The 27,938-nt window shown below is 37.8% G+C and overlaps 1 protein-coding gene across 2 annotated transcripts in view; it reads left to right on the top strand.

The window, feature by feature from the left end:
* Window positions 1-27,647, top strand: part of LOC138315459 (RING-type E3 ubiquitin-protein ligase PPIL2-like) — a 30,324-nt gene extending 2,677 nt beyond the window's left edge. The window contains exons 2-20 of one of the 2 annotated variants that reach the window (XM_069256499.1): window positions 334-438; window positions 901-963; window positions 2,130-2,181; window positions 2,419-2,470; window positions 11,744-11,835; window positions 12,249-12,338; window positions 13,034-13,109; window positions 13,312-13,412; window positions 14,684-14,728; window positions 15,514-15,589; window positions 15,895-16,001; window positions 18,370-18,459; window positions 19,290-19,323; window positions 20,143-20,260; window positions 21,851-21,907; window positions 22,257-22,326; window positions 24,805-24,867; window positions 25,721-25,869; window positions 26,699-27,647. In XM_069256499.1, the coding sequence (XP_069112600.1) occupies window positions 334-438; window positions 901-963; window positions 2,130-2,181; window positions 2,419-2,470; window positions 11,744-11,835; window positions 12,249-12,338; window positions 13,034-13,109; window positions 13,312-13,412; window positions 14,684-14,728; window positions 15,514-15,589; window positions 15,895-16,001; window positions 18,370-18,459; window positions 19,290-19,323; window positions 20,143-20,260; window positions 21,851-21,907; window positions 22,257-22,326; window positions 24,805-24,867; window positions 25,721-25,869; window positions 26,699-26,789 (1,531 nt within the window). In that variant the 3' untranslated portion in view covers window positions 26,790-27,647. The remainder of the gene's footprint in view (window positions 1-333; window positions 439-900; window positions 964-2,129; window positions 2,182-2,418; window positions 2,471-11,743; window positions 11,836-12,248; window positions 12,339-13,033; window positions 13,110-13,311; window positions 13,413-14,683; window positions 14,729-15,513; window positions 15,590-15,894; window positions 16,002-18,369; window positions 18,460-19,289; window positions 19,324-20,142; window positions 20,261-21,850; window positions 21,908-22,256; window positions 22,327-24,804; window positions 24,868-25,720; window positions 25,870-26,698) is intronic. The other variant, XM_069256500.1, reaches the window with a different exon arrangement.
* Window positions 27,648-27,938: the final 291 nt, after the last annotated feature.

The raw sequence follows: 27,938 nt of genomic DNA, 5'->3' as shown, positions 1-27,938 counted from the left end.
AAGAAAAATGTGACCAGACCTCACCTGTTTGTTTACATTTGTCCACTGTGCGTGTAGTCAGATTGAAATCTAATTATATAGCCAGATTTAGTGATTATACCGAACCTGTTTATGTAATATAGGAGAGAAAAAAGTAGCATTCAGACAAGAAATATGCAGCAATAGAAGTAATGCACATTAATCTAATATATGCTCCATTAGAGATACCTGGTACATGTTCAGTACATGCAAGATATACACTTGTCGAGGTAGTCTATATGTTACTAGACAAATGCTGGTGATACTTTTGATAGATAATTTATTATTTCACATAATTTCTTTTTTCTAATATAGTTACCTTACAACAACAGAATGGAAGACATCATATGGTGGTTACAAGGGAGACAAATCTTCAGGAGAAAATTCGCGATTCAGGCGTCTTCCTTTCTCGTGCTGCAGGTAAGTCATAATGGTTGTTCAAAGATGCACAAACTACTGGTAATATAATGAAAAATAATTTTATTAATAAATATTTTTTCTAAATTAAAAAAACCAAAATTCAGCTTTTACTTATGAATAAAAGTAGTGTTTCAATATTTTTTTAAGTTATTCAAGTTCAACCTATAAGCCATAAACCAATTTGCAAGATATCAGTAAGTAAACCAACACAGTTCTAATATTTTCAGTTTTTAATTAATTTGTAGTAAGTGAAATAGAAGCCTAAAAAAAGTGGAGGAGCGCTTATAGGGATTGAGGTGCTTATTGGGTCGAATACAGTATATGATATATTGACACTCACAGTAATTTTGAATTAGCTCTAAAATGTTAATTACAAATTTTCAATATCAGCTAGAGTGCATGTAAAAACCTCCAATTACTTTTAAAGCCTGATGTATGACTTAAATGCATTTTGTTTTTCAGCCTGTCAATGCAGCCATTCGAAAATCCACTATGTACCAAAGAAGGGGTAATATTTGATCTGATGTAAGTACCAATTTTCAATTCAGTCAAATGCTCATAAAAGACTTACCCTCTGTCTGAAGCAGTATGATACTAACTGACTTACCCTCTGTCTGAGGAAGTATGATAATAACTGACTTACCCTCTGTCTGAGGAAGTATGATAATAACTGACTTACCCTCTGTCTGAAGCAGTATGGTGATATACTAACTGTGTATGACTTACCCTCTGTCTGAGAGTATGATACTAACTGACTTCCTCTGTCAGTATGATATACTACTCTGTTACTGACTTACCCTCTGTCTGAGGAGTATGATAATAACTGACTTACCCTCTGTCTAGGAAGTATGATACTAACTGACTTACCCTCTGTCTGAGGTGATATAATGATACTAAGACTTACCCTCTGTCTGAGGAAGTATGATACTAACTGACTTACCCTCTGTCTGAGGAAGTATGATACTAACTGACTTACCCTCTGTCTGAGGAAGTATGATACTAACTGACTTACCCTCTGTCTGAGGAAGTATGATAATAACTGATACTACCCTCTGTCTGAGGAAGTATGATATAACTGACTTACCCTCTGTCTGAGGAAGTATGATAATAACTGACTTACCCTCTGTCTGAAGCAGTATGATACTAACTGACTTACCCTCTGTCTGAGGAAGTATGATACTAACTGACTTACCCTCTGTCTGAGGAAGTATGATACTAACTGACTTACCCTCTGTCTGAGGAAGTATGATACTAACTGACTTACCCTCTGTCTGAGGAAGTATGATACTAACTGACTTACCCTCTGTCTGAGGAAGTATGATACTAACTGACTTACCCTCTGTCTGAGGAAGTATGATACTAACTGACTTACCCTCTGTCTGAGGAAGTATGATACTAACTGACTTACCCTCTGTCTGAGGAAGTATGATACTAACTGACTTACCCTCTGTCTGAAGCAGTATGATACTAACTGTGTATGACTTACCCTCTGTCTGAGGAAGTATGATACTAACTGACTTACCCTCTGTCTGAAGCAGTATGAAAATAACTGTTGTGATACATTCTGATTTATCTTCAATTTAAACTTCTTAATTTTTCTAGCTAAAACATCATCACATAAAATCACAATCATTTTGGCTAATTGTTTGTTTCTTTGTTCTTTGGTTGACTTATTGCTCATTTTTTGATAGGAATATTGTTCCCTTCCTGAAGAGGTATGGAATTAGCCCTGTTACTGGGGAGGTAAGTTCAAAGTTTCTGTCCACTGGTCTCATGCAAATTCAAAAAAATAATATAATCTTATTATTGATTTAATACTGATGACTAAAATTTGATTAGTTGATTCTGGGATTAGTGTGTTAAAATGAGCACAGTCATCAAACCACCCTAATTGTTATGTCTTTTTAAGGAAGTTTTATATTAGACATTTTTTTGTCATTATTGAAAGAAGATTGTAATTGTCTTTTTTTTCTTTTTCAGAAAATGACTGCTAAACAGTTGATTAAATTAAATTTCGCGAAAAATTCTGAAGGTAAGCTTGTTAACTTACATAATATATACTAATAATGATAAAAATACTATTAGAGGTATCTTCATGATTCCAACTGTTCCGAAACCAGAATGATTTTTTTAGTGTTCCAGCAAAATTAATGTATTTTGTTTTTCTTACTTTTTTGAGAAAATCAACTTTTTAAGTCCCTGTTCCCCCGATGCAAAAATTCACTTGGAAGGTCTTTATCACTATGGTGTTGATTCCGGTTGAAAACAAGCGTTCTGACGCCCTTCGAATTTGCGAATTCAAACTCAACAAAAGTAGCGGAACAATATAAATAAACCAGATATTTTCAGCACTAATATTGAGATTAATCAGGCATAGAACTCGATACCAGGTAATAAGAATTTCCTGTAACAGTTGCGATAGGAAAATTGGGATGTGAGTAAATAAATGTTTAATTTCTTTATTCTGATTACCATTTCTAAATTTGACGATTTGATCCTGAACATTCCAATGACGTCACTTTTTAATCCTCTATGAGCCTGGGTGATTCGATCTTGCAAGCTGACGTTTTGAAGGATTGAATAAGCATTCATTTGTGGTATTATGGTGGCAATTTGCACTCATATACAGCTTAACATAGTTTAAAAAAATAGTGTTACTTTATCTTGAAACATTTCATTATTTAAACTTCACTTTGACAAAAAGAAACAGTAGGCCTAAGTAGGCTACATTGTAAATCTTACAGTGTTTGTGGATACAATGCTTCGTTTAGTAGATGAAATTCCTTAAATATTGCACAAAAAATCATTAACATGCTTCTGAAACATATAATTAATGATTTGAATTGAATATGTTTGAAATTGTGTGTAAAAAATCTATTTTGGGCTTTCGTCGTCGAAAACCGATGAAACCGCGGTACCACTGGGTTGCGAGCAGCTATCGTGATTTTTTCGTGTTTTTTTTTCTTATTCATTAAAAAGAGATCTTTGAAGACTTAAGACTATCTCTAGTCCTAAAGGTTTCGGCAATAACATTCATTTTTAGCTCACCTGGTCCAAAGGACCGAGGTGAGCTTATGGGATACCGCAGCGTCCGGCGTCCGTCGTCCGGCGTCCGTCGTCCGGCGTCCGTCAACAATCGACTTCTTCTCCATAATCGCTGGTCGGATTTCAACAAAATTTGACTGGTAGCATCCTTATGGGCTACTAACTGAAAATTGTACAAATGATGGGGCTGACCCCCCGGGGGCCTGAGGGGCGGGGCCAAAAGGGGTCAATTTGGCTATTTCCATATAAACGACTTCTTCTCTGAAACCAAGCATGGGATAGCACCCATAATGCAATGGTAGCATCCTTATAGGGTGGGGATTCAAAATTGTACAAATGATGGGGCTGACCCCCCAGGGGCCTGAGGGGCGGGGTCAAATGAGGTCAATTTGGCTATTTCGATATAAACGACTTCTTCTCTGAAACTAAGCATGAGATAGCACTCATAATGCAATTGTAGTATCGTTATAGGGTGGGGATTCAAAATTGTACAAATGATGGGGCTGACCCCCGGGGGGCCTGAAGGGCGGGGTCAAATGGGGTCAATTTTGCTATTTCCATATAAACGACTTCTTCTCTGAAACTAAGTATGAGATAGCACTCATAATGCAATTGTAGTATCGTTATAGGGTGGGGATTCAAAATTTTACAAATGATGGGGCTGACCCCCGGGGGGCCTGAGGGGCGGGGTCAAAAGGGGTCAATTTGGCTATTTCCATATAAACGACTTCTTCTCTGAAACCAAGCATAGGATAGCACCCATAATGCAATTGTAGCATCCTTATGCGGTGGGGATTCAAAATTGTACAAATAATGGGGCTGACCCCCCGGGGGCCTGAGGGGCGGGGTCAAAAGGGGCCAATTTGGCTATTTCCATATAAATGACTTCTTCTCTTCAACTAAGCATGGCATAGCACCCATTATGTAATGGTAGCATCCTTATAGGGTGGGGATTCCAAATTGTGCAAATGATGGGGCTGACCCCCCGGGGGCCTGAGGGGCGGGGTCAAAAGGGGTCAATTTGGCTATTTCCATATAAACGACTTCTTCTTGAAACTAAGCATGGGATAGCACCCATAATGCAATGGTAGCATCCTTATAGGGTGGGATTCAAAATTGACAAATGATGGGCTGACCCCCGGGGGCCTGAGGGGCGGGGTCAAAAGGGGTCAATTTGGCTATTTCCATATAAAGACTTCTTCTCTAAAACTAAGCATGGATAGCACCATAATGCAATGGTAGCATCCTTATAGGGTGGGGATTCAAAATTGTACAAATGATGGGCTGACCCCCCGGGGGCCTGAGGGGCGGGGTCAAAAGGGGTCAATTTGGCTATTTCCATATAAACGACTTCTTCTCTGAAACTAAGCATGAGATAGCACCCATAATGCAATGGTAGCATCCTTATAGGGTGGGGATTCAAAATTGTGCTTCTTCTCTGAAACCAAGCATGGTATAGCACCCATAATGCAATGGTAGCATCCTTATAGGGTGGGGATTCAAAATTGTACAAATGATAGGGCTGACCCCCCCGGGGGCCTGAGGGGCGGGGTCAAAAGGGGTCAATTTGGCTATTTCCATATAAACGACTTCTTCTCTGAAACTAAGCATGGGATAGCACCCATAATGCAATGGTAGCATCCTTATAGGGTGGGGATTCAAAATTGTGCAAATGATGGGGCTGACCCCCCGGGGGCCTGAGGGGCGGGGTCAAAAGGGGTCAATTTGGCTATTTCCATATAAACGACTTCTTCTCTGAAACAAGCATGGATAGCACCCATAATGCAATGGTAGCATCCTTATAGGGTGGGGATTCAAAATTGTCAAATGATGGGCTGACCCCCGGGGGCCTGAGGGGCGGGGTCAAAAGGGTCAATTTGGCTATTTCCATATAAAGACTTCTTCTCTGAATAAGCATGGATAGCACCCATATGAATGGTAGCATCCTTATAGGGTGGGGATTCAAATTGTGCAAATGATGGGGCTGACCCCCCGGGGGCCTGAGGGGGGGGTCAAAAGGGGTCAATTTGGCTATTTCCATATAAACGACTTCTTCTTTGAAACTAAGTATGGTATAGCACCCATAATGCAATGGTAGCATCCTTATAGGGTGGGGATTCAAAATTGCGCAAATGATAGGGCTGACCCCCCGGGGGTCTGAGGGGCGGGGTCAAAAGCGGTCAATTTGGCTATTTCCATATAAATGACTTCTTCTCTGCAACTAAGCATGGCATAGCACCCATAATGCAATGGTAGCATCCTTATAGGGTGGGGATTCCAAATTGTGCAAATGATGGGGCTGACCCCCCGGGGGCCTGAGGGGCGGGGTCAAAAGGGGTCAATTTGGCTATTTCCATATAAACGACTTCTTCTCTGAAACTAAGCATGGTATAGCACCCATAATGCAATGGTAGCAACCTTATAGGTTGGGATTCAAAATTGTGCAAATGATAGGGCTGACCCCCCCCCCCCCCTGGGGCCTGAGGAGCGGGGTCAAAAGTGGTCAATTTGGCTATTTCCATATAAACGACTTCTTCTCTGAAACTAAGCATGGGATAGCACCCATAATGCAATGGTAGCATCCTTATAGGGTGGGAATTCAAAATTGCACAAATGATAGGGCTGACCCCCCGGGGGTCTGAGGGGCGGGGTCAAAAGCGGTCAATTTGGCTATTTCCATATAAATGACTTCTTCTTTGCAACTAAGCATGGCATAGCACCCATTATGTAATGGTAGCATCCTTATAGGGTGGGGATTCCAAATTGTGCAAATGATGGGGCTGACCCCCCGGGGGCCTGAGGGGCGGGGTCAAAAGGGGTCAATTTGGCTATTTCCATATAAACGACTTCTTCTCTGAAACTAAGCATGGTATAGCACCCATAATGCAATGGTAGCATCCTTATAGGGTGGGAATTCAAAATTGCGCAAATGATAGGGCTGACCCCCGGGGGTCTGAGGGGCGGGGTCAAAAGCGGTCAATTTGGCTATTTCCATATAAATGACTTCTTCTCTGCAACTAAGCATGGCATAGCACCCATTATACAATGGTAGCATCCTTATAGGGTGGGGATTCCAAATTGTGCAAATGATGGGGCTGACCCCCCGGGGGCCTGAGGGGTGGGGTCAAAAGGGGTCAATTTTGCTATTTCCATATAAACGACTTCTTCTCTGAAACTAAGCATGGTATAGCACCCATAATGCAATGGTAGCAACCTTATAGTGTTGGGATTCAAAATTGTGCAAATGATAGGGCTGACCACCCCCCCCCCCCCCCTGGAGCCTGAGGAGCGGGGTCAAAAGTGGTCAATTTGGCTATTTCCATATAAATGACTTCTTCTCTGCAACTAAGCATGGTATAGCACCCATAATGCAATGGTAGCATCCTTGTAGGCTGGGGATTTCAAATTGAGCAAATGATAGGGCTGACCCCCGGGGACCTGAGGGGCGGGGTCAAAAGGGGTCAATTTCCATATAAATGACTTTTTCTCTGCAACTTAACATGGGATTGCGCTCATAATGCAATGGTTACATCCTTATAGGGTTTGGATTCAAAATTTTGCAAATGATGGGGCTGAACCCCCGGGGGCCTGAAGAGTGGGGTCAAAAGGGGTCAATTTAGCTATTTCCATATAAACGACTTTTTCTCTGCAAATAAGAATGGAAGAGCACTTATAATGCAATGGTAGCATCCTTATAGGGTTGGGATTTGAAATTGTACAAATGATAGGGCTTACCCCCTGGCCTTAAACGGCAATATATGCGAGGTCAAAAAGGTCAATTAGGCTACTATTTTCATATAAATTACTTTGTCTCTGAACCTATGTATTGGATAGCATATTTGTATGGTATCAATAGCATCATTGTATGGTTGTGATTCAAAATTAAACTTTGGGAGTCAATTTTGCTTATTTTTCTTATTGTCAGAGTCTTGTGATAATTACTAACAAAAAACCAGGTGAGCGATACAGGCCCTCTGGGCCTCTTGTTTATATTTGAGTTGAGTGCATCAAATCGGATCTGTTTCCGACATCGACTGTGCATTTGCAGAGTGAGACTGTTTTTGACTTACCTCTGAAAGTAATTTACAAGTACATTGTACATGATCCAAATCAGTGATGGAAACCACTACATGTAGTTAACGCACCGTGTTTACCTCTCATATGTGGTGTCTATTAAAATATAGGACTCTTGTCATTTGCAAAGGAAATACATATGTATTCAAACATGTAAACAGTTTTGTGCCTTAGTTTATGGTTGCTGTATTTTGGATTAGACACAGAAAGAATATACATGTAGATTAATGATTTGTTTTTTCCATATAAACAGCACCCTTCCATCCAAAAGTCTAAAATACAATAATGACATCTGTGCATACATAGATTTTTTTGCATATGCTGTAATATCTGCCATGTGATTTTCTGCACCCTAGGCTCTGGAAATGAAACTGTTACATGCAACTTACCATCACTCAATGTATTCTTAATGCTTATCCTACTTGTTAACTTACATTATATATAATAATAACAATAAAAATACTGTAAGAGGTTTCTTCATAATTCAAATTGTTCTGAAATCAGAACGATTTTTTAAGTGTTCCAGCAAAATTAATGTAGTGTAACTTACTTACTTTTGGAGAAAATCGACTTTTTGTGTCCCTATTTCCCTGATGCAGATATTCACTTTTGCCATACTTGGAAGGTCTTTATCACTATGGTGTATATTCCCGTTGAAAACAAGCGTTCTGACGCCCTTCGCGGGTTAAGTTCATTTTACGAATCTAAAGTCAACAAAAGAAGCGGAACAATAACAAAAAGACAATGCATTTTCAGCATTAATATTGACATTAGTCAGGCACAGAACTCGATACAGGATAATAAGAATTTCCTGAAATAGTTGCAGTAGGAAAATATTTCGATGTCAGTAAATAAATGTTTAATTTCTTTCGTTTGATTCAATTTCTAAATTTGATGACTTGATCCCGAACATTCCAGTGATGTCACTTTTAGTAGGAGTGAATGAAACAGCAGTCAGTCCCGCCAAACAGTGACATCACAATCACCGGAATGACGTCGCTTACATATTTCCCACAGTAGTCAAAAGGAGTACACACTCATTCGGTTTAGTGAATGCATCTTTTCTTGATCATCAAAGAAGCGTTTCGCTGTGAGTGAAATCGTGCAAATAACAGGCAATTTGCTTTCGTTTTGAATACCATCTTTTGTATATATAATGAAAAAGTTGCAGGATAAACAGAATACACGGTCACTATCTTACAATACAAGTCTTATTTTGGTGTCGACAGGGAAAACCGAGATGACTCGGCAAAACCTCTTCATCTCATTTCCTCGCATAAACGATAGCAGCATTGATATCAATTATAGCAAAATAAAAATGTCCAACGTTGGAAATATTGCAAGAACGTTCATTATTTACAAAAATCAGTAATTAGAATAAACATTAATTTCATCTAGACTAAATAATTTGCAAATCCCATACACCGCCTGCAAGGAGCTGTCCTTGGCCTATTGCTACCCACGATGCTCTCGATCGTGGTCTTATATTATGTAACTTTTAATGGGATATTAAATTTAGATATATCTGTTTTCAACAGTTAAATTTCTATGAACACGTGTAAAACAAGCAGTCTGAACTGCTATTTCGAGACCGTAAAATGCAATCTTGTTCACCTCAGCCAAAACACAGGGGCACGCAAATTATAAAACTCGGATAGCTTTTTATTAGCCCACCATCATCAGATGGTGGGCTATTCAAATCGCCTTGCGTCCGTGGTCCGTGGTCCGTCCGTAAACAATGCTTGTTATCACTATTTCTTAAAAACTTCTGCAGGGATTTTGTTCAAACTTCACATGGAGGGTCCCCTTGGTCCATATTTGTGCCATACAGATTTTGTGGCTGATCGAAAAAACAAGATGGCCGCCAGGCAGCCATCTTTGATTTTGGCAGTTGAAGTTTGTTATCGATATTTCTTGAGAACTATTGAAGAGATTTTGTTTAAACTTCCCATTGAGGTTACCCTTGGTCTCTAGTTGTGCCATACAGATTTTTAGGTTGATCGGAAAAACAAGATGGCCGCCAGGCAGCCATCTTTGATTTTGGCAGTTGAAGTTTGTTATCGATATTTCTTGAGAACTACTGAAGGGATTTTGTTCAAATTTCACATGGAGTTTACCCTTGGTCCCTAGTTGTGCCATACAGATTTTGAGGCTGATCGGAAAAACAAGATGGCCGCCAGGCAGCCATCTTTGATTTTGGTAGTTGAAGTTTGTTATCGATATTTCTTGAGAAATACTGAAGGGATTTTGTTAGCTCACCTGGCCTGAAGGGCCGGTGAGCTTATGTCATGGCGCAGCGTCCGTCGTCCGTCCGTCCGTCCGTCCGTCCGTCCGTCCGTCAACATTTCCTATAAATCGCTACTTGTCCTAGAGTTCTGCATGGATTGTAACAAAATTTGGCCACAAACATCCTTGGGGGAGGGGGAACAGAACTTGTATAAATTTTGGCTCTGATCCCCCAGGGGCAGGAGGGGCGGGGCCCAATAGGGGAAATAGAGGTAAATCCTTTAAATCGCTACTTGTCCTAGAGTTTGGCATGGATTGTAACCAAAATCAGCCAAAAACATCCTTGGGGGAAGGGGAACAGAACTTGTATAAATTTTGGCTCTGATCCCCCAGGGGCAGGAGGGGCGGGGCCCAATAGGGAAAATAGAGGTAAATCCTTTAAATTGCTACTTGTCATAGAGTTCTGCATGGATTGGAACCAAATTTGGCCACAAACATCCTTGGGGGAAGGGGAACAGAACTTGTATAAAGTTTGGCTCTGGCCCCCTGGGGCAGGAGGGGCGGGGCCCAATAGGGGAAATAGAGGTAAATCCTTTAAATCGCTACTTGTCATAGAGTTCTGAATGAAATGTAACCAAATTTGGCCACAAACATCCTTGGGGGAAGGGGAACAGAACTTGTATAAATTTTGGCTCTGACCCCCCCCGGGGGCAGGAGGGGCGGGGCCCAATAGGGGAAATAGAGGTAAATCCTTTAAATCGCTACTAGTCATAGAGTTCTGCAGGGATTGGAACCAAATTTGGCCACAAACATCCTTGGGGGAAGGGGAACAGAACTTGTATAAGTTTTGGCTCTGTTCCCCCGGGGGCAGGAGGGGCGGGGCCCAATAGGGGAAATAGAGGTAAATCCTTTAAATCGCTACTTGTCCTAGAGTTTGGCATCGAATGTAACCAAAATCAGCCACAAACATCCTTGGGGGAAGGGGAACAGTACTTGTATAAATTTTGGCTCTGATCACCCGGGGGCAGGAGGGGCGGGGCCCAATAGGGGAAATAGAGGTAAATCCTTTAAATCGCTACTTGTCATAGAGTTCTGCAGGGATTGGAACCAAATTTGGCCACAAACATCCTTGGGGGAAGGGGAACAGAACTTGTATAAATTTTGGCTCTGGCCCCCCGGGGGCTGGAGGGGCGGAGCCTAATAGGGGAAATAGAGGTAAATCCTTTAAATCGCTACTAGTCACAGAGTTCCGCATGGAATGTAACCAAATTTGTCCAGAAATATCCTTGGGAGAATAAGAACTGAGTTTGTATAAATTTTGGCTCTGATCACCCGGGGGCAGGAGGGGCGGGGCCCAATAGGGGAAAAAGAGGTAAATTCTTTAAATCGCTACTAGTCATAGAGTTCTGTATGGATTGTAACCAAATTTGGCCACAAACATCCTTGGGGGAAGGGGAACAGAACTTGTATAAGTTTTGGCTCTGGCCCCCCAGTGGCAGGACGGGTGGGGCCCAATAGGGGAAATAGAGGTAAATCCTATAAATTGCTACTTGTCCTAGAGTTTTGCTTGGATTGTGACCAAATTTGGCCGCAAACATCCTTGGGGGAAGGGGAACAGAACTTGTATAAATTTTGGCTCTGACCCCCTGGGGGCAGGAGGGGTGGGGCCTAATAGGGGATTTAGAGGTTAATATCAAAATTCCTTCAGAAAAGAAACAATGAACCTGTATTCAGAACATTACTTGGCATTACAAACCAGGTGAGCGATACAGGCCCTCTGGGCCTCTTGTTCAAACTTTACTATATAATAGATGTAACCTCATTTTTTTTTAATGTATCATTTTCTTGGGTTTGTATAACCACTTAATCGTGATGACAAGTTAATGTTGAAATTGCAAACTTAAAATTTAAAAGTATTGACTTTTTTTATAATTAGTTATCACATTTCTTATTTCTGCAGGAAAATATCATTGTCCAGTGACCTTTAAAATCTTCAATGAAAACACACATATATCAGCCATAAAGACTAGTGGTAATGTGTTTGCTCATGAGGTAAGTAGATTAGTTATTGTCATGTTGTCTTCTTCCGAATTTTGATTTGAAGTACAAATTTAAAAAAATGAAACATTTTTCAAAGTTTAATTGGCTTAAATAAGGATTGTCCATGGGTTTTACTATTGCAAAAACCAACATAATCATAAATACTATTTATAGCCTTGCAAATGAAAACCATTTAAAGTACGGTTAAAGTTATGTGCTAAAATATATGTAAACCTCAGTACATGTAATAGCACCCCCCTCCTCCATCAGAAAACTTTCTTTTTATTTGTATAACTTAGTCATAATTTCATGAGAAAATACTTTTCAAAAAGGATTTTTTTTCATCTTTGAAAGTGATAATTTTTATACTTTCTGGTATGTACAATATCAATTAATAACGATTATCATTTTATGTGTCCTGATAGGCGATAGAAAGGCTGAACATTAAGCCCAAGTTCTACAGAGACTTGCTGACAGATGAAGAGTTCACTAGAGCAGACATCGTTACTATACAGGTACTGCTGATCACTTAAGTTAAATCAAACCTTATGTAGATTATGGCTGGTAGATATGTAAAAGGAGCGGGTCAGTGTGGTTTGTACATAGTGTTAAATACCATCTCTGTCACTCAGCTGACGGAGCATGCTTCTAAGGTTCAGTTGGTAGAGTCTAAGTTTTTCACACTGGAGACCCGGGTTCGATTCCTGGTCGAGGCAACGACAGGAATCATGTGTGTATTTTCCCTGTTCTTCTACAGATATATATCAGTATAAGAATTTCTTGTAAAGGAGAAAATAATTCAATATTGTTTGTAACAAACATTCTATCATTGGCTTAAAATTTTACTTTATTAGTCCATAAAGGAAAAATACTGTTTGTAACATCGCTTCTGATTGTCTGATACAAAGGCGTATGTTTTCATATAGTTCCTTTATAAATACTGTATGGAATTTGGAGGAGATGATCAAGAGTATATTGAAGGATTGATTTGAAAAGATTTGATTTTTTATGGAGATATAACCCAAGAATTTGAGTGCACTCTTCTTATCATAAACCACTTCACGTTAATCTTTGAATATCATAACAGAGATTAATTAACACAAGATAAAGACATCAACACAAGGATTACAGATTTCTTCTTGTTTACATAGTTAAGCTGGTTGTTGTGTCATTCCTGAGAATTTTGTCAAAGATACCTTTGTTATTTTAGGATCCCACAAATCTGGATAAATTCAACATCAGCACATTTTACCACCTCAAACATAACCTCAAAGTTGGCGATGAAGGTATGTATTTACAAGTTGATGAACTGTTTCCAATAGTGTTCTCGATATAATAACTTTCTCTTAACATGGACAGAGATATCCACACTTCCACTGTGGGTAAGATATTTCAGGACAAGACTGCCTGCATGCACAGAACAATTGATTTTGCTACAATCCCTCATATTAAACTAAAAACCTTTAACAATTTACAAACATGTTTTAGACGAGGAGGCAGCCAAAAAAAACCCACGTTACCATCTGAAGGCCTTAAATGCAGAGACAGCAGAGGCGTTGGATGAACTAGAAAGACAGTATAAACCAAAGGTAGGCAAAAGTATGAAAAGACAAAGATAGCTTTAGGGTGGTAATCAAGTGCTCAGTTTACCGAGAATGGGTATTCTGGACTTTATAAAGATTGTTATATTATGTTAAAGAATAGCAATAAGATAGGATTAGCTTTATATCAGTATATTATATGTGTTCAGATCCATGTAGTATATGCAATGTTTTGGTGCACATAGTGAATATATCTAGGGGAAAAAAACTTTCATTTGGTCAGTAAATCAATGACCCAGACATGGAAAGCTATTGATAACATATTGGACATCAGAGCTGATTGGTCATCACACACCTTTAACCATGTAGAGGAAATATAATATGAAATCGGAATACAGAGATAGGGGATTTATTAGACGAAACATTTGAGGTTTTCTTCACACACAAATTCAAATAAAAACAATTATGTAACCCATATTGTACATGTATATAAGAAAAGAATAAAAAAACAAGTTTTTATGTCATCTGACCGAAGGTCAGGATGACCTATTGTCATCGTGTTTTGTCCGTCGTCGTGCGTCATGTGTAAGACTATTTATACAAAAGCTTACTCCTCCTTCATCCTTGGATGGATTTCATCCATATTTGGTTTGAAACATCATTGGGGAAGGACAATCATATTTTATATAAATGAGCCTGGTCCGACCCCTAGGGGCTGAGGGGCGGGGCCCCAAAAAGGCAAATTTTCTTAATTTAAGCTTTAAAATCCTACTCCTCCTTCATCCTTGGGTTGATTTCATCCATATTTGGTGCGAAACTTTATTAGGGAATGACAATCATATTTTATGTAAATGAGCTTGGTCCGACCCCTAGGGTCAGAGGGGTGGGGCCCCAAAAGAGCAAATTTTTTTAATTTTAGCTTTAAAATCCTACTCCTCCTTCATCCTTAAATGGATTTCATGAAGGGGGGATATTTAGGTGAGGACAATCATATTTTATAAAGGACCGAGCTAAGACCCATGGGGATAGTATGGTAGAGGTCCAAAATGGGAGCTTTGCTGTAATTTGGCTTTAAAATCTGACTCCTCCTTATATTAATCCTTGAATGGGTTACAACCATATATGGATGAAGGGCTACCAAGTTTGTTCAACAAATGACATTTACCTATTTCAGAAACTTACATTTTCAACTAAGGAGTTCCTTGTATTGTTTATATTAATCGTTAACCAATACTTTATACTGTGACTTTGTTGTTTTGTGCCATGAGTCAGATGACCGTTAAGGCCCATGGGCCTCTTGTTCAATTTTGAATTTCCAGGAGAAAGCTGCAGAAGCCAAACCTGTGGCAGATTCATTGAATGCTGTAAGTAAATTGTGTTATGACCTAATCCAACTGTTTTCTGTATTGATACAGTCATTTTTGTAAATATCAGTAATTTTACAATCTTATAATTTAAAATGCACTGGAATAAGAATTTTAGGTTTACTTATTCGGAAGTCAATCATGCTTTACTGTGCAATTGTTTAATATAGAGAAAGATTCTGAAAATACTACATATATAGCAGCACTTCATTATTATACAAATATCTCATTGGCTATTGTGCTTAAGTCCATAACATTTAACCTGAGGTTAAGAAATTTTATATTATTATTTGATACAGTAAGAGCCATTGATCGCAAATTTATGTACATTGTATACATGAATATATTAAAATATTGAAAACACAAAATATTGTACATGTTCATGTATATGCAAAATTAAAGTGTTTTTCATTATAACCTGCTTTACCAATCTCAGTAATTGTATGATGTTATAACCACAACACAATGGCATAATTACAATAATATAACGTCATATACTCAGGTTTATAATTCAGTACCTTCATAATAAGTTATGTTTTGTATTTTTGAAATATACAAAATTGATAACCTGTACCTACAATGACAAAAAAACACAGGGTAAAGGAAATAAATTTATTGACATTCTCTTGGGAATGAGATTGCAACCCTCTGGGTTAGATTATAATACTTTCTAATACAAAATGACAATGGTTAGTCTTAAGAGTATCAATCATATTTGGAGATCCCTGTCTATCTCACAAGAGGGTGAGAATCTAATTTAAACATCCCGTTTTGTTTACCTCCAGGCCCACTACTCCACGGGAAGAGTAGCAGCATCCTTCACCTCTACTGCCATGGCACCAGCCACATCACACGAGGCAGGTACGTATTGTAGTAAAATGATATGTAGGGGGGGGGGGAGGGGCTTTGATGTACCCATTGAGGCATGGCATTAGTTTCCTACCCAAGTTTTATTCTATCATCAATGACATTGCTCATTTTCGAAATATGCAGCAGGAGAGTTCTTTTCTTCAAAAATTTAATTTGGTTTCACTTTTATAAATGAAAACCTCTGGAATGACCATTTGACAAAATGAACAGAATTAGTTTACATGTTTAAAATGATCGTGGGTTTAGCACATTTGCTGTTAAATCTGGTTTTGAGTATGTTTCACTTTCCCCCTCAGCCATCATTGATGAAGACCTGCTACGGTATGAGAGAGTTAAAAAGAAAGGTTATCTAAAGATCCTCACCAATTTAGGAGAACTCAACATTGAACTTTACTGTAACCAGGTAAGGACTCTCTATATTAGATAAAGGTTAAAATATGATTAGTTTGACAGTATTGTTGGCAACAGTTTTTAGGATATCATAGAGAACTTAAGTTAATACATGCATCTCTGCTGTGTTTGTCCTTTAGGTAATTGTGCTAGTTCTTACTCTACTTGTTCCGATTCTTTGTAAGACCTTTTGTCAAAACCATAATTTCTAAACTATATTAGACAATAAATTGACAGAAGTTCTACTATACTTTCATTACCTGAAATTTTATATTACTGGGGTATATAGTGCTCTGCTGCAATGTCTCTGTGAACTTGATTTAAGGTCAAAAGTCATCAAATGCAAACATTTCTATTCTTTGTTTTTAGTTTAAACTAAATTGAGATATGGTTATGAAACTTTAGATATTCTCTGATTTACCTTCTGTGTAGATATTCACTGAATCACTTTCTGTGTACTTATTCACTGAATCATCTTCTGTATCGAAATTCACTGATTCACGTTCTGTGTGGATATTCACTGAATCATCTTCTGTGTAGATATTCCCTGTATCACCTTCTGTGTAGATATTCACTGAATCACCTTCTGTGTAGATATTCCCTGAATCACCTTCTGTGTAGATATTCCCTGAATCACCTTCTGTGTACATATTCCCTGAATCACTTTCTGTGTAGATATTCACTGAATCACCTTCTGTATCAAAATTCACTTTCTGTGTATAAATATTCCCTGAATCATCTTCTGTGTAGATATTCACTAAATCACCTTCTGTGTATAAATATTCCCTGAATCATCTTCTGTGTAGATATTCCCTGAATCACCTTCTGTGTAGATATTCCCTGAATCACCTTCTATGTTGATATTCACTGAATCACCTGTGTTAATATTCCCTGAATAAACTTCTGTGTACATAGGTATTCCCTGAATCACCTTCTGTGTAAATATTCCCTGAATCACCTTCTGTGTATATATTCCCTGAATCACCTTCTGTGTAGATATTCACTGAATCACCTTCTGTGTAGATATTCACTGAATCACCTTCTGTGTAGACATTCACTGAATCACCTTCTGTGTAGATATTCACTGAATCACCTTCTGTGTAGATATTCCCTGAATCACCTTCTGTGTAGATATTCACTGAATCACCTTCTGTGTAGATATTCACTGAATCACCTTCTGTGTAGACATTCCCTGAATCACCTTCTGTGTAGACATTCACTGAATCACCTTCTGTGTAGATATTCACTGAATCACCTTCTGTGTAAATATTCCCTGAATCACCTTCTGTGTAGATATTCCCTGAATCACTTTCTGTGTGGATATTCACTGAATCACCTTCTTTGTAGACATTCCCTGAATCACCTTCTGTATTGATATTCACTGAATCACCTTCTGTGTAGATATTCACTAAATCACTTTCTGTGTAGACATTCCCTGAATCACCTTCTGTGTAGACATTCCCTGAATCACCTTCTGTATTGATATTCACTGAATCACCTTCTGTGTAGATATGCCCTGAATCACCTTCTGTGTAGATATTCCCTGAATCACCTTCTGTGTAGACATTTACTGAATCACCTTCTGTGTAGATATTCCCTGAATCACCTTTTTTGTAAACATTCACTGAATCATCTTCTGTGTAGACATTCACTGAATCACCTTCTGTGTAGACATTCGCTGAATCACGTTCTGTGTAGACATTCACTGAATCACCTTCTGTGTAGACATTCACTGAATCACCTTCTGTGTAGACATTCACTGAATCATCTTCTGTGTAGACATTCACTGAATCACCTTCTGTGTAAACATTCCCTGAATCACCTTCTGTGTAGACATTCTCTGAATCACCTTCTGTGTAGACATTCACTGAATCACCTTCTGTGTAGACATTCACTGAATCACCTTCTGTGTAAACATTCACTGAATTACCTTCTGTGTAGATATTCACTGAATCACCTTCTGTGTAGACATTCACTGAATCACCTTCTGTGTAAACATTCCCTGAATCACCTTCTGTGTAGACATTCTCTGAATCACCTTCTGTGTAGACATTCACTGAATCACCTTCTGTGTAAACATTCACTGAATCACCTTCTGTGTAAACATTCACTGAATCACCTTCTGTGTAGACATTCACTGAATCACCTTTTGTGACTAGTGATGAAGTCATTGTGTGCCTTTATTTTATAATATTGTAGAACTTAAAACATTAGTTTGTTATCAATGATGAGGTGTTTGTTGAGGTGATGACATTGGTCTTTAACTTTTACATTCATTTGATTTTTCTGGCTGATATTAAAAGCAAAAATTATTGACTTAAGTTATTGAGGAAAACTTTGATGTCTTATAAAGCTAATCATTGACTTTTGTATTTTTATAGGTACCAAAAACATGTCATAATTTTCTGAAGCTGTGTGCTAGCGGATATTACACCGGCACGGTTTTCCATCGGTCAATACGCAACTTTATTGTGAGTAAACATTTAGACGAAGTTACTGTTAACCAACTTGTTTCACAGGGACCTAATTTCACATTTATCAACTTTTTCACAGTGGTTTGATTTCATGATTTAGACCTGTATACTTCTATTTTATCTTTAAATATTTTAACAGCAATTTAATTTCACAATTTCTTACTGTCCGAGGAAAAGCCAAATTTAAATGCATGTGAAAATAAGTTGGTTTAAATTCACAGTATAAGGCCACACAATCTCAAGTCATCTCAAGTTAGATATATAAAGGCCACACAATCTCAAGTCAGATATTGTGAGAAACGACATGTTGTTTGATGTATTGTTATTTAACATTAGAACTGAGTACTGTTTGAATTTATTTGTCTTTATAATCAGTCAGTGAAGGTCATTCATTGAATACTGCTACACTGTATGTGCATAAATGGGGAGCATGAAATGGGAAAATTTGATGTTTCTTATTAAAAGAAGAGATAAATAAGGCCATAGAAATATTTCTATGAATGTAATGATTTTGGTATGCTATTTTAAAAATTCCAAATTTAGGCCCATTTGGCCTCTTGATTGGATTTGTTTAAAGCTTTTTATGATTACAGTAAAACATGGTTATAACAAACCTCTGGGGACTAACAAATTTCTTCATTATAAGCATAGTTCATTATACAAATATTAATGACATCTTATGAAAACCTTCTTTAGGGAAGGAAAAATACTACACAGACTATAACCATGACTTTGTTGTAAGTGTGTCTGTTATAAACATTCATAAACATGTTTTACTGTAATATGATAATTATATAACTATATTCAATCTGCTTCTTGTGTTACAGATACAGGGAGGAGACCCCGAGGGTACAGGAATGGGTATGTGAACTATGTAAAAAGTTTTAAGTCCCAATATCCGTATCTGTCTTATTTTTTTCATGATTTAGAAGAATTTTGAAAAGGAATCCTGTTGTAAATCATGCAGAGACAGAACTAAATTGAAGCCAAGATTAGGGATAATGATTCAGAAACTTTTGATTAAAAAAATCAAATAAATATTAAACATTGCTAGGTGGGTCCCATTTAGTGAAACAAGCCGAAGTTAGCCGTATTGTAACGTCATTGCCGAGAACGTCATGTGTGACTACAGTAACTATATAACGTCTGTCCGAACTCTTCTGAGAACGGGTCATGAACTTTCCAATTTATGTTCGGCAATAACTTCTATGGCGACCAGTTGAAAATGAAAGTATCGACTTTCAACAACTGCTGTACCAAAGTTATTAAGAAATCATTATAGATATTCTTTGATATAAGTTAATTTCAACTACATCTACAAATACAAACCATATTGGGGTCGAATCTAACTTTATTTTATGTTGATAGTTACATATAGTGTGACTTAAAAAGAGAACAATAGCTTTGTTCACTCTGTTTATGTTGAAACCTGAGATGTAACATTCTAAAGTTTGCAAATACGAGACTTACCAAGTACATGTAACTACCTAATATACTATCACCCTTTGTGTTGAGATCCACCACACCTCGCTCTTAAGTGGGTGAATGATTTAGTAATTCTCGTATATTCATCATGTTCTATAGATTCGAGATAAGGTTGTCTATGTTGGACTTACCAATTTAAATCAAATTTTTAATAACAGCATTTTGATTACACCAGACATTTTTTCTGTACCACAGGTGGACAGTCTATATGGGGGAAGCCATTTGCTGATGAGTTAAAACCAAACTTAAAGCATACCGGCAGAGGGGTACTGAGTATGGCAAACAGTGGGCCAAACACAAACAAGTCACAATTGTAAGTACTGAATATGGCAAACAGTGGGCCAAGCACAAATAAGTCACAATTGTAAGTACTGTGTATGGCAAACAGTGGGCCAAACACAAATAAGTCACAATTGTAAGTACTGAGTATGGCAAACAGTGGGCCAAACACAAACAAGTCACAATTGTAAGTACTGAGTATGGCAAACAGTGGGCCAAACACAAATAAGTCACAATTGTAAGTACTGAGTATGGCAAACAGTGGGCCAAACACAAATAAGTCACAATTGTAAGTACTGAGTATGGCAAACAGTGGGCCAAACACAAATAAGTCACAATTGTAAGTACTGAGTATGGCAAACAGTGGGCCAAACACAAATAAGTCACAATTGTAAGTACTGAGTATGGCAAACAGTGGGCCAAACACAAATAAGTCACAATTGTAAGTACTGAGTATGGCAAACAGTGGGCCAAACACAAATAAGTCACAATTGTAAGTACTGAGTATGGCAAACAGTGGGCCAACCACAAACAAGTCACAATTGTAAGTACTGTGTATGGCAAACAGTGGGCCAAACACAAATAAGTCACAATTGTAAGTACTGTGTATGGCAAACAGTGGGCCAAACACAAATAAGTCACAATTGTAAGTACTGAGTATGGCAAACAGTGGGCCAACCACAAACAAGTCACAATTGTAAGTACTGAGTATGGCAAACAGTGGGCCAAACACAAATAAGTCACAATTGTAAGTACTGAGTATGGCAAACAGTGGGCCAAACACAAATAAGTCACAATTGTAAGTACTGTGTATAGCAAACAGTGGGCCAACCACAAACAAGTCACAATTGTAAGTGTTTGTCATTAGGTATGCTGTCGAGTGTGTGTTTTCTGGTATATGGAATAGTGGTGATGCTAATGGTTATTCATATCCACTCATCAAATCCAACCTACAGTTAATGGAAAAGGTGGTGGGTCTTTTAGTGTTTTTTTTTTTTTAATTGAAACGCTTCTACTACCTTATGTTGGCATGACATGTCCTGAAAAGAACATAGATTCAAATACAATTTCGATGGCAATCAAATCAGAATTTTTCTTAAGTTAATACAGTTATCTTTCATGCATATTGACTTGTATCTTTTGAAAACGTTAAAGGCCCACTACATTTCCGGAGCAAAATTTAAAGGTTTCTTAAAAACATTAATAACAAAAGAAAATATATATCGATGGCTTAAGATGAGGTTACAACACAAAACATATTTAAGATTTCCTGTCTTATGTACGATAACAGTGGAGATTCATTTCGCTGTTTTGCCGTCTGGCGCAGTGATATTCAACTACCGCGCGGCATTTAGGACGACGGCGGGAAACATAAAACGACCCGCGTTATGAAAATTAACATTTCAATTATTCTAATTAAACAGTTCTGAAGGTGATGATAAGTGTGCTAGTAAACGTATAGTTTATAAATCCTCCGACTCTACAAAATTATTGATCTCGTTTTACATTCCTATTTCAAAAATTAAAAGCCGTTTCGGAAAGGTAGTGGCCCTTTAAGACTTAATTATTTTCTAGAGTAAATAAAGTCTGTCCAATCTTAAAATCTATGTTTTGGATATTTCAGTTTCTTCACATTTAGATCTGCCAATCATTTAGATGGTAAACATGCCGTGTTTGGCAAGTAAGTATTCTATACAAATTAAAAGCTATTAAAAATTATCAATATGCTTTTCTTGTAAACATCATTCACAAATACATGATATTATTTTGAAATCAGTTGAATGTCTCACTTATGTTTTTGTGCCATTTGTTCAGTTTTAAGAAATCCTTTACAAAAGACAAGTCAAGTATGCAACCTTTAAACACCAGTAATATAATAGATACAGTACATATAAACTGATGTTTACTCAAAATAACCAACCGGTATGTGCTGAATTTAGCACACCTAAGTTTTAAAACATTATTCTTCAAATATCGCCAGCAGATGTTGGACAGTTGACAATGATGAATGATGATGATATTTTTTCTAGGATTGTTGGTGGACTAGACACATTAGATAAAATGGAAAAAGTTGAAACAGATAAAAAAGATCGACCAAAGGTTTGTAACATGTTTATTTTTATTACTCTTCCCCTAGTAACATGTACATTTTGTAGTTGTAATGATATATCATGGGATACTGTTTTTAGCTCACCTGGCCCGAAGGGCCGGTGAGCTTATGTCATGGCCCGGCGTCCGTCGTCCGTCCGTCCGTCAACATTTTCTTTAAGTTGCTACTAGTCATAGAGTTCTGCATGGATTGTAACCAAATTTGGCCACAAACATCCTTGGGGGAGGGTGAACAGAACTTGTATAAATCCCTGGGGCAGGAGGGGCGGGGCCCAATAGGGGAAATAGAGGTAAATCCTATAAATCGCTACTTGTCCTAGAGTTCTGCATGAATTGTAACCAAATTTGGCCACAAACATCCTTGGGGGAAGGGGAACAGAACTTGTATAAATTTTGGCTCTGACCCTCCAGGGGCAGGAGGGGCGGGGCCCAATAGGGGAAATAGAGGTAAATCCTTTAAATCACTACTAGTCCTAGAGTTCTGCATGGATTGTAACCAAAATTAGCCACAAACATCCTTGGGGGAAGGGGAACAGAACTTGTATAAATTTTGGCTCTGATCCCCCAGGGGCAGGAGGGGCGGGGCCCAATAGGGGAAATAGAGGTAAATCCTTTAAATCGCTACTAGTCATAGAGTTCTGAATGGAATGTAACCAAATTTGGCCACAAACATTCTTTTGGGAAGGGGAATAGAACTTGTATAAATTTTGGCTCTGATCCCCCAGGGGCAGGAGGGGCAGGGCCCAATAGGGGAAATAGAGGTAAATCCTTTAAATCGCTACTAGTCATAGAGTTCTGCATGGATTGTAACCAAAATTAGCCACAAACATCCTTGGGGGAAGGGGAACAGAACTTGTATAAATTTTGGCTCTGACCCCCTGGGGGCCAGGAGGGGCGGGGCCCAATAGGGGAAATAGAGGTAAATCCTTTAAATCGCTACTAGTCATAGAGTTCTGCATGGAATTTTACCAAATTTGGCCACAAACATCCTTTTAGGAAGGGGAACAGAACTTGTATAAATTTTGGCTCTGGCCCCCCCGGGGGCAGGAGGGGTGGGGCCCAATAGGGGAAATAGAGGTAAATCCTATAAATCACTACTTGTCCTAGAGTTTTGCTTGGATTGTGACCAAATTTGGCCATAAACATCCTTGGGGGAAGGGGAACAGAACTTGTATAAATTTTGGCTCTGACCCCCTGGGGGCCAGGAGGGGTGGGGCCCAATAGGGGATTTAGAGGTTAATATTAAAATTCCTTCAGAAAAGAAACAATGAACCTGTATTCAGAACATTACTTGGCATTACAAACCAGGTGAGCGATACAGGCCCTCTGGGCCTCTTGTTTTAGGGACCCGCAGCACAGCAGAGATATGGGAACCTTTGATAATTACCATGTCCACCTGTTTGCCCATTCACATTGGTTTTCATTTATTTCTTTGAAACAAAAGGCCAATCATATTGAAACTGCACTGTAATAATTGAGAGTAGGTACAAGGTATATGTGGAATAGGAGTTTCAGTTTTCCAAAGAAACCCAAAGAAAGCCGCCATAACCCCTAAAACGGTCATAATTTTAAGATAATACGATTTCAATGAAAATTTGTATTTTGTGTTGTTTAGAGTCACTATTATATATGATGGAAATAGTTTCCATCGGTGGCAAGAACAAAAAAATGGCTGCTAGAGCCAGTAGGTCGTTTTTAATGCAGCTAATAAGGCAACTTTACAGGGATGGGGCAATTTCTAATGGATGTCAGTTTTATAGGTGTAATTAGATCCTACTCACTTTCTGGGAGGAAATAAGTTTCCTTATTTCACAACTACATAATGGCAGAGATAAGCTATGATGGCTATAAGTTGTCTTAACTATGGATGTCAGTCATGGATAAGGATATACATGCATGTATATTACGACTATATGACTATAGAATACTGATGTTATTTAGTATATGCATACTTGATGAGATGTATAAAGTGGGTGGTACTCATGACAACAACTGTTTGTTGATATGGGCCTGTCGTAAAGTGACTATGTGCAAGACTAAAATTTGGCAATCAATATCATATGAAAGTTTTGCCATTGTGAATTTATAAATTTGAGAACTTTACAGTTTAAGAACTAAGGAGGTTATATATATATATGATAAATAAATGTTGAATATCCTTGTGTTGGAATTTAAATAGAAAAAAACAAAACTAAAACAAATCTGCCATCGATCTCTAACGTTTTCCCAGCTGCCACTGTTCTTCAGGAGATGTTTATTGATGTTGATGTTGCCTTATCTACATCAATAAACATCTGCTGAAAAACAGCGGCAGCTGGGAAAACGTTAGAGAGCTATGGCAGATTTGTTTTAGTTTTTTTCTTTTCTATATATATATATATATATACATGTACTTGTATATGATTATGCATCATATATCACAGAGAGGATATATTGATATTAATTGACATGGATTTGTTTTTGTTTCAGGAGGAAATAAAGATAGAAGATTGTATTATATATGTCAACCCTTATGAAGAAGCCGATGAAATGGTAAAACATGGCACTATTAGTCTATTATCTTGAAAAAGTTTTTGATTAAAAAATGTCCCTATGTTATAGATGTTTAGGTAAATGGTGGGCTATTCATATTGTCCCTCCATCCTTCCGTCAGTTAACAATTTTTGTTACCGCTTTTTCTCAGAAAGTACTGAAGGGGTTTGTCTCAAATTTCACATGCAGCTTCCCCTATGGTCCTAGTATATTGCATTTTCAGACCGATCGGTGAACAAGATGACCAACAGGACGCCATCTTGGATTTTGATAATTGAAGTTTGTTACCGCTATTTCTCAGAAAGTACTGAAGGGATCTGTCTCAAATTTTATGTGCAGGTTCCCGTAGGGGTCTAGTTGTGCATATTGCATTTTCGGACTGATTGCAAAACAAGATGGTCGACAGGTCACTATCTTGGATTTTGATAATTGAAGTTTGTTACGCTATTTCTCAGATAGTACTGAATGGATCTGTCTCAAATACATGTACAAGTTCAAATTCCCCTAGGGGTCTAGTTGTGCATATTGCATTTTCTGACTGATCGGTGAACAAGATGGCCGACACACTGCCATCTTGGATTTTCATAGTTGAAGTTTGTTACAGCTATTTCTCAGAAAGTGCTGAAGCACTCTGTCTCAAATTTTATCTGTAGTATGTTTGAAAAAATTTTATAAGCAGGGTAAAGATTTCTCTTTCCATCGTCAGACATAGATCATTCTTTGGTGGGCACCAAGATCCCTCTGGTTCTGATTTAATTAGCACCTTGAATCAAGTCTTACTGCAATACTGGTATTTAATAATTTTAAACTTATGGGAAAATAACCCTGAAAAATTTGATATCTCTGAGTACAGCTTCAACAAGAACGTGACAATGCTAAACAGAAGGACACTGAAGAACAAGAGGCTCAAAGGAAGAAGGACCTCCGCAGAAAACCTGTAGGGACAGACCAACCAAAAGCCTTCAAGTCTGGGGTTGGCAAATACATAAACCCCACTACACTGTAAGTATATAGAAGGACCATTTATTTACTTGTTTATAGAGCATTACATCTAAGAGTAAAATTTATTTACATGATTACAATTTAGAGCATTTCAATTTAGAGAAGAAAATGTTTACAATGTCAGCATGCGAAGCAGAGTACAATATACCTGATTATGATTTCTTCCACCATTTACTGACTTGGTTTTAGCCATAAGAGATTTCTCTGTCGACCCCATGGGCACGCTTAACCTTTCGAACCTGAAGTAACAGTAACATGTTGTCTTGACTTCATGTAGTATAACTGTGGCATTATCGAGGTCGTCATCAATATTGACGGGCAGTCAGAACTATTTTTATGTCGCCGTGAAAAGGCTTTTTATAAGACAATCATGTCATCTTTTCATTTGTATATGGGAGAAAAAGAATCTCTCCTTACCTATAAAGGTTTATCAACGAAATCGCAATCCTTGGGGGAAATCATGAAAGTCCAACCCTCGGCAAGCCTCGGGTTGTATGTTCATGAATTATCCCTGGGGCTGTGATTTCATTGTCATACCCTCTAAGTAGGGAAAGATTCTATTACTCTTAATTTGTTGATTTTTGAAGGCTCTATATGACACCTTACTTTAATTTGCGTCTGCCTTTATAATCATATAGTATACAGTACATTTATTTTAATTTATTGTTATGTTAAAATGCCTGTGTTGTATCTTGATTTATAAGGAGTCTCTTGAACTATATCTTTAATTGAAAATAATAAAGGAAATAGGTGTCATTGAAGGTGGATGGTTCAAAGAAAACGATGATGAAAGATGATTTCATTTAACGGATTGATTTGAAATTTGCAGAAAAAGGCCAATGGACTCGCTGGAACCTGTGGGTAATGTGAAGAAAAACAAAGTGACCGGAGTCCAGTTTGGAGATTTCAGTTCCTGGTGATGTTACAGTTCACAATAGATTTGCTGAGATTTGAATAAGTTATACTTTGTACCAATTGTAACAATGCTAAAGGATTGTTGTCATGTAGTAAAGACAAGTTGACCGTACTGAAATCCTTACCATCTATGTCAGCTCCTTACAGAAAATTGGTTGCTATCTCAAATGTTCATCGCCATGTCTTGATGATATTGGTCCTGTCAAAATCATCAACTATCAATGATGCTGTCTCAGAAAATTAAACAGTATCATTAGCAGAAAGGCTTGTAACATTACAACTGGTGATAATTACACGATCTTTATCCCCTTGAAAATAATCAGAATCGCTTGAGGTAAGTAGTAACCTTTATAACGATGATATGATTGAGTGTATGATGGGATTAATGTCAAACAGATGGTTGTTTACACCATGAAGAAAGAGGGGAATACTTTTTGAAAAAAACAACTTAGTTGAAGATATAATAAAAGAGGATCATCTGGAATCTTTATGAGATATAATATAAAAAGTAACATTTTGAATATGGTTTATGTAATTATGGTTTTGCCGTTATTTATGGCACTAGCTAAATAGGTGAGACAATAGCTGAGAAACAAAAATGTCTTACAGGTTATTAGCAAGTCTCATTTACACATGGCGACAGGTGAAAGCCTATAAGCTAACTTTCTCTACACAGTTATGATTCTCAGTAATGGTTGTGAGAGATTTATTATACATGTATATGTGAGAAATAGAAAGGGGGAATGAGAGAGTAAGTATGTAAGAGAGGGATAGGTGTGACTGATTGAGAAAAGATCGAAAAGAGCGAGACATAAAATAATGTGGTGTACGTGTAGAGGTAAAATAAAAAAATAACATAAAAATTTATTTCATTTATTGTTTGTTAGTAGGTGCATATATACATGCATATAACACTGTATGCATGATACGTCAAACTTCTTCAGACATGGAGACTTATCACCTAGTTCTCATACCAAGTTATCAACGTATAATCACCTAGTTCTCATACCAAGTTATCAATGTATAATCACCTAGTTCTCATACCAAGTTATCAACGTATATTTAGAATGACTTTCTATACGCAGATGAGATATCAAATTCATAGTGTACCTTATTTTAGAGCCCTAGATATGCAAATTGCATTTTGGGACTGA

This window comes from Argopecten irradians, chromosome 2, assembly GCF_041381155.1.
Source record: "Argopecten irradians isolate NY chromosome 2, Ai_NY, whole genome shotgun sequence".
Lineage (NCBI taxonomy): Eukaryota > Metazoa > Mollusca > Bivalvia > Pectinida > Pectinidae > Argopecten > Argopecten irradians.
The sequence above is the reverse complement of the archived record's forward strand: the minus strand, read 5'-3'. Positions and strand labels throughout refer to the sequence as shown.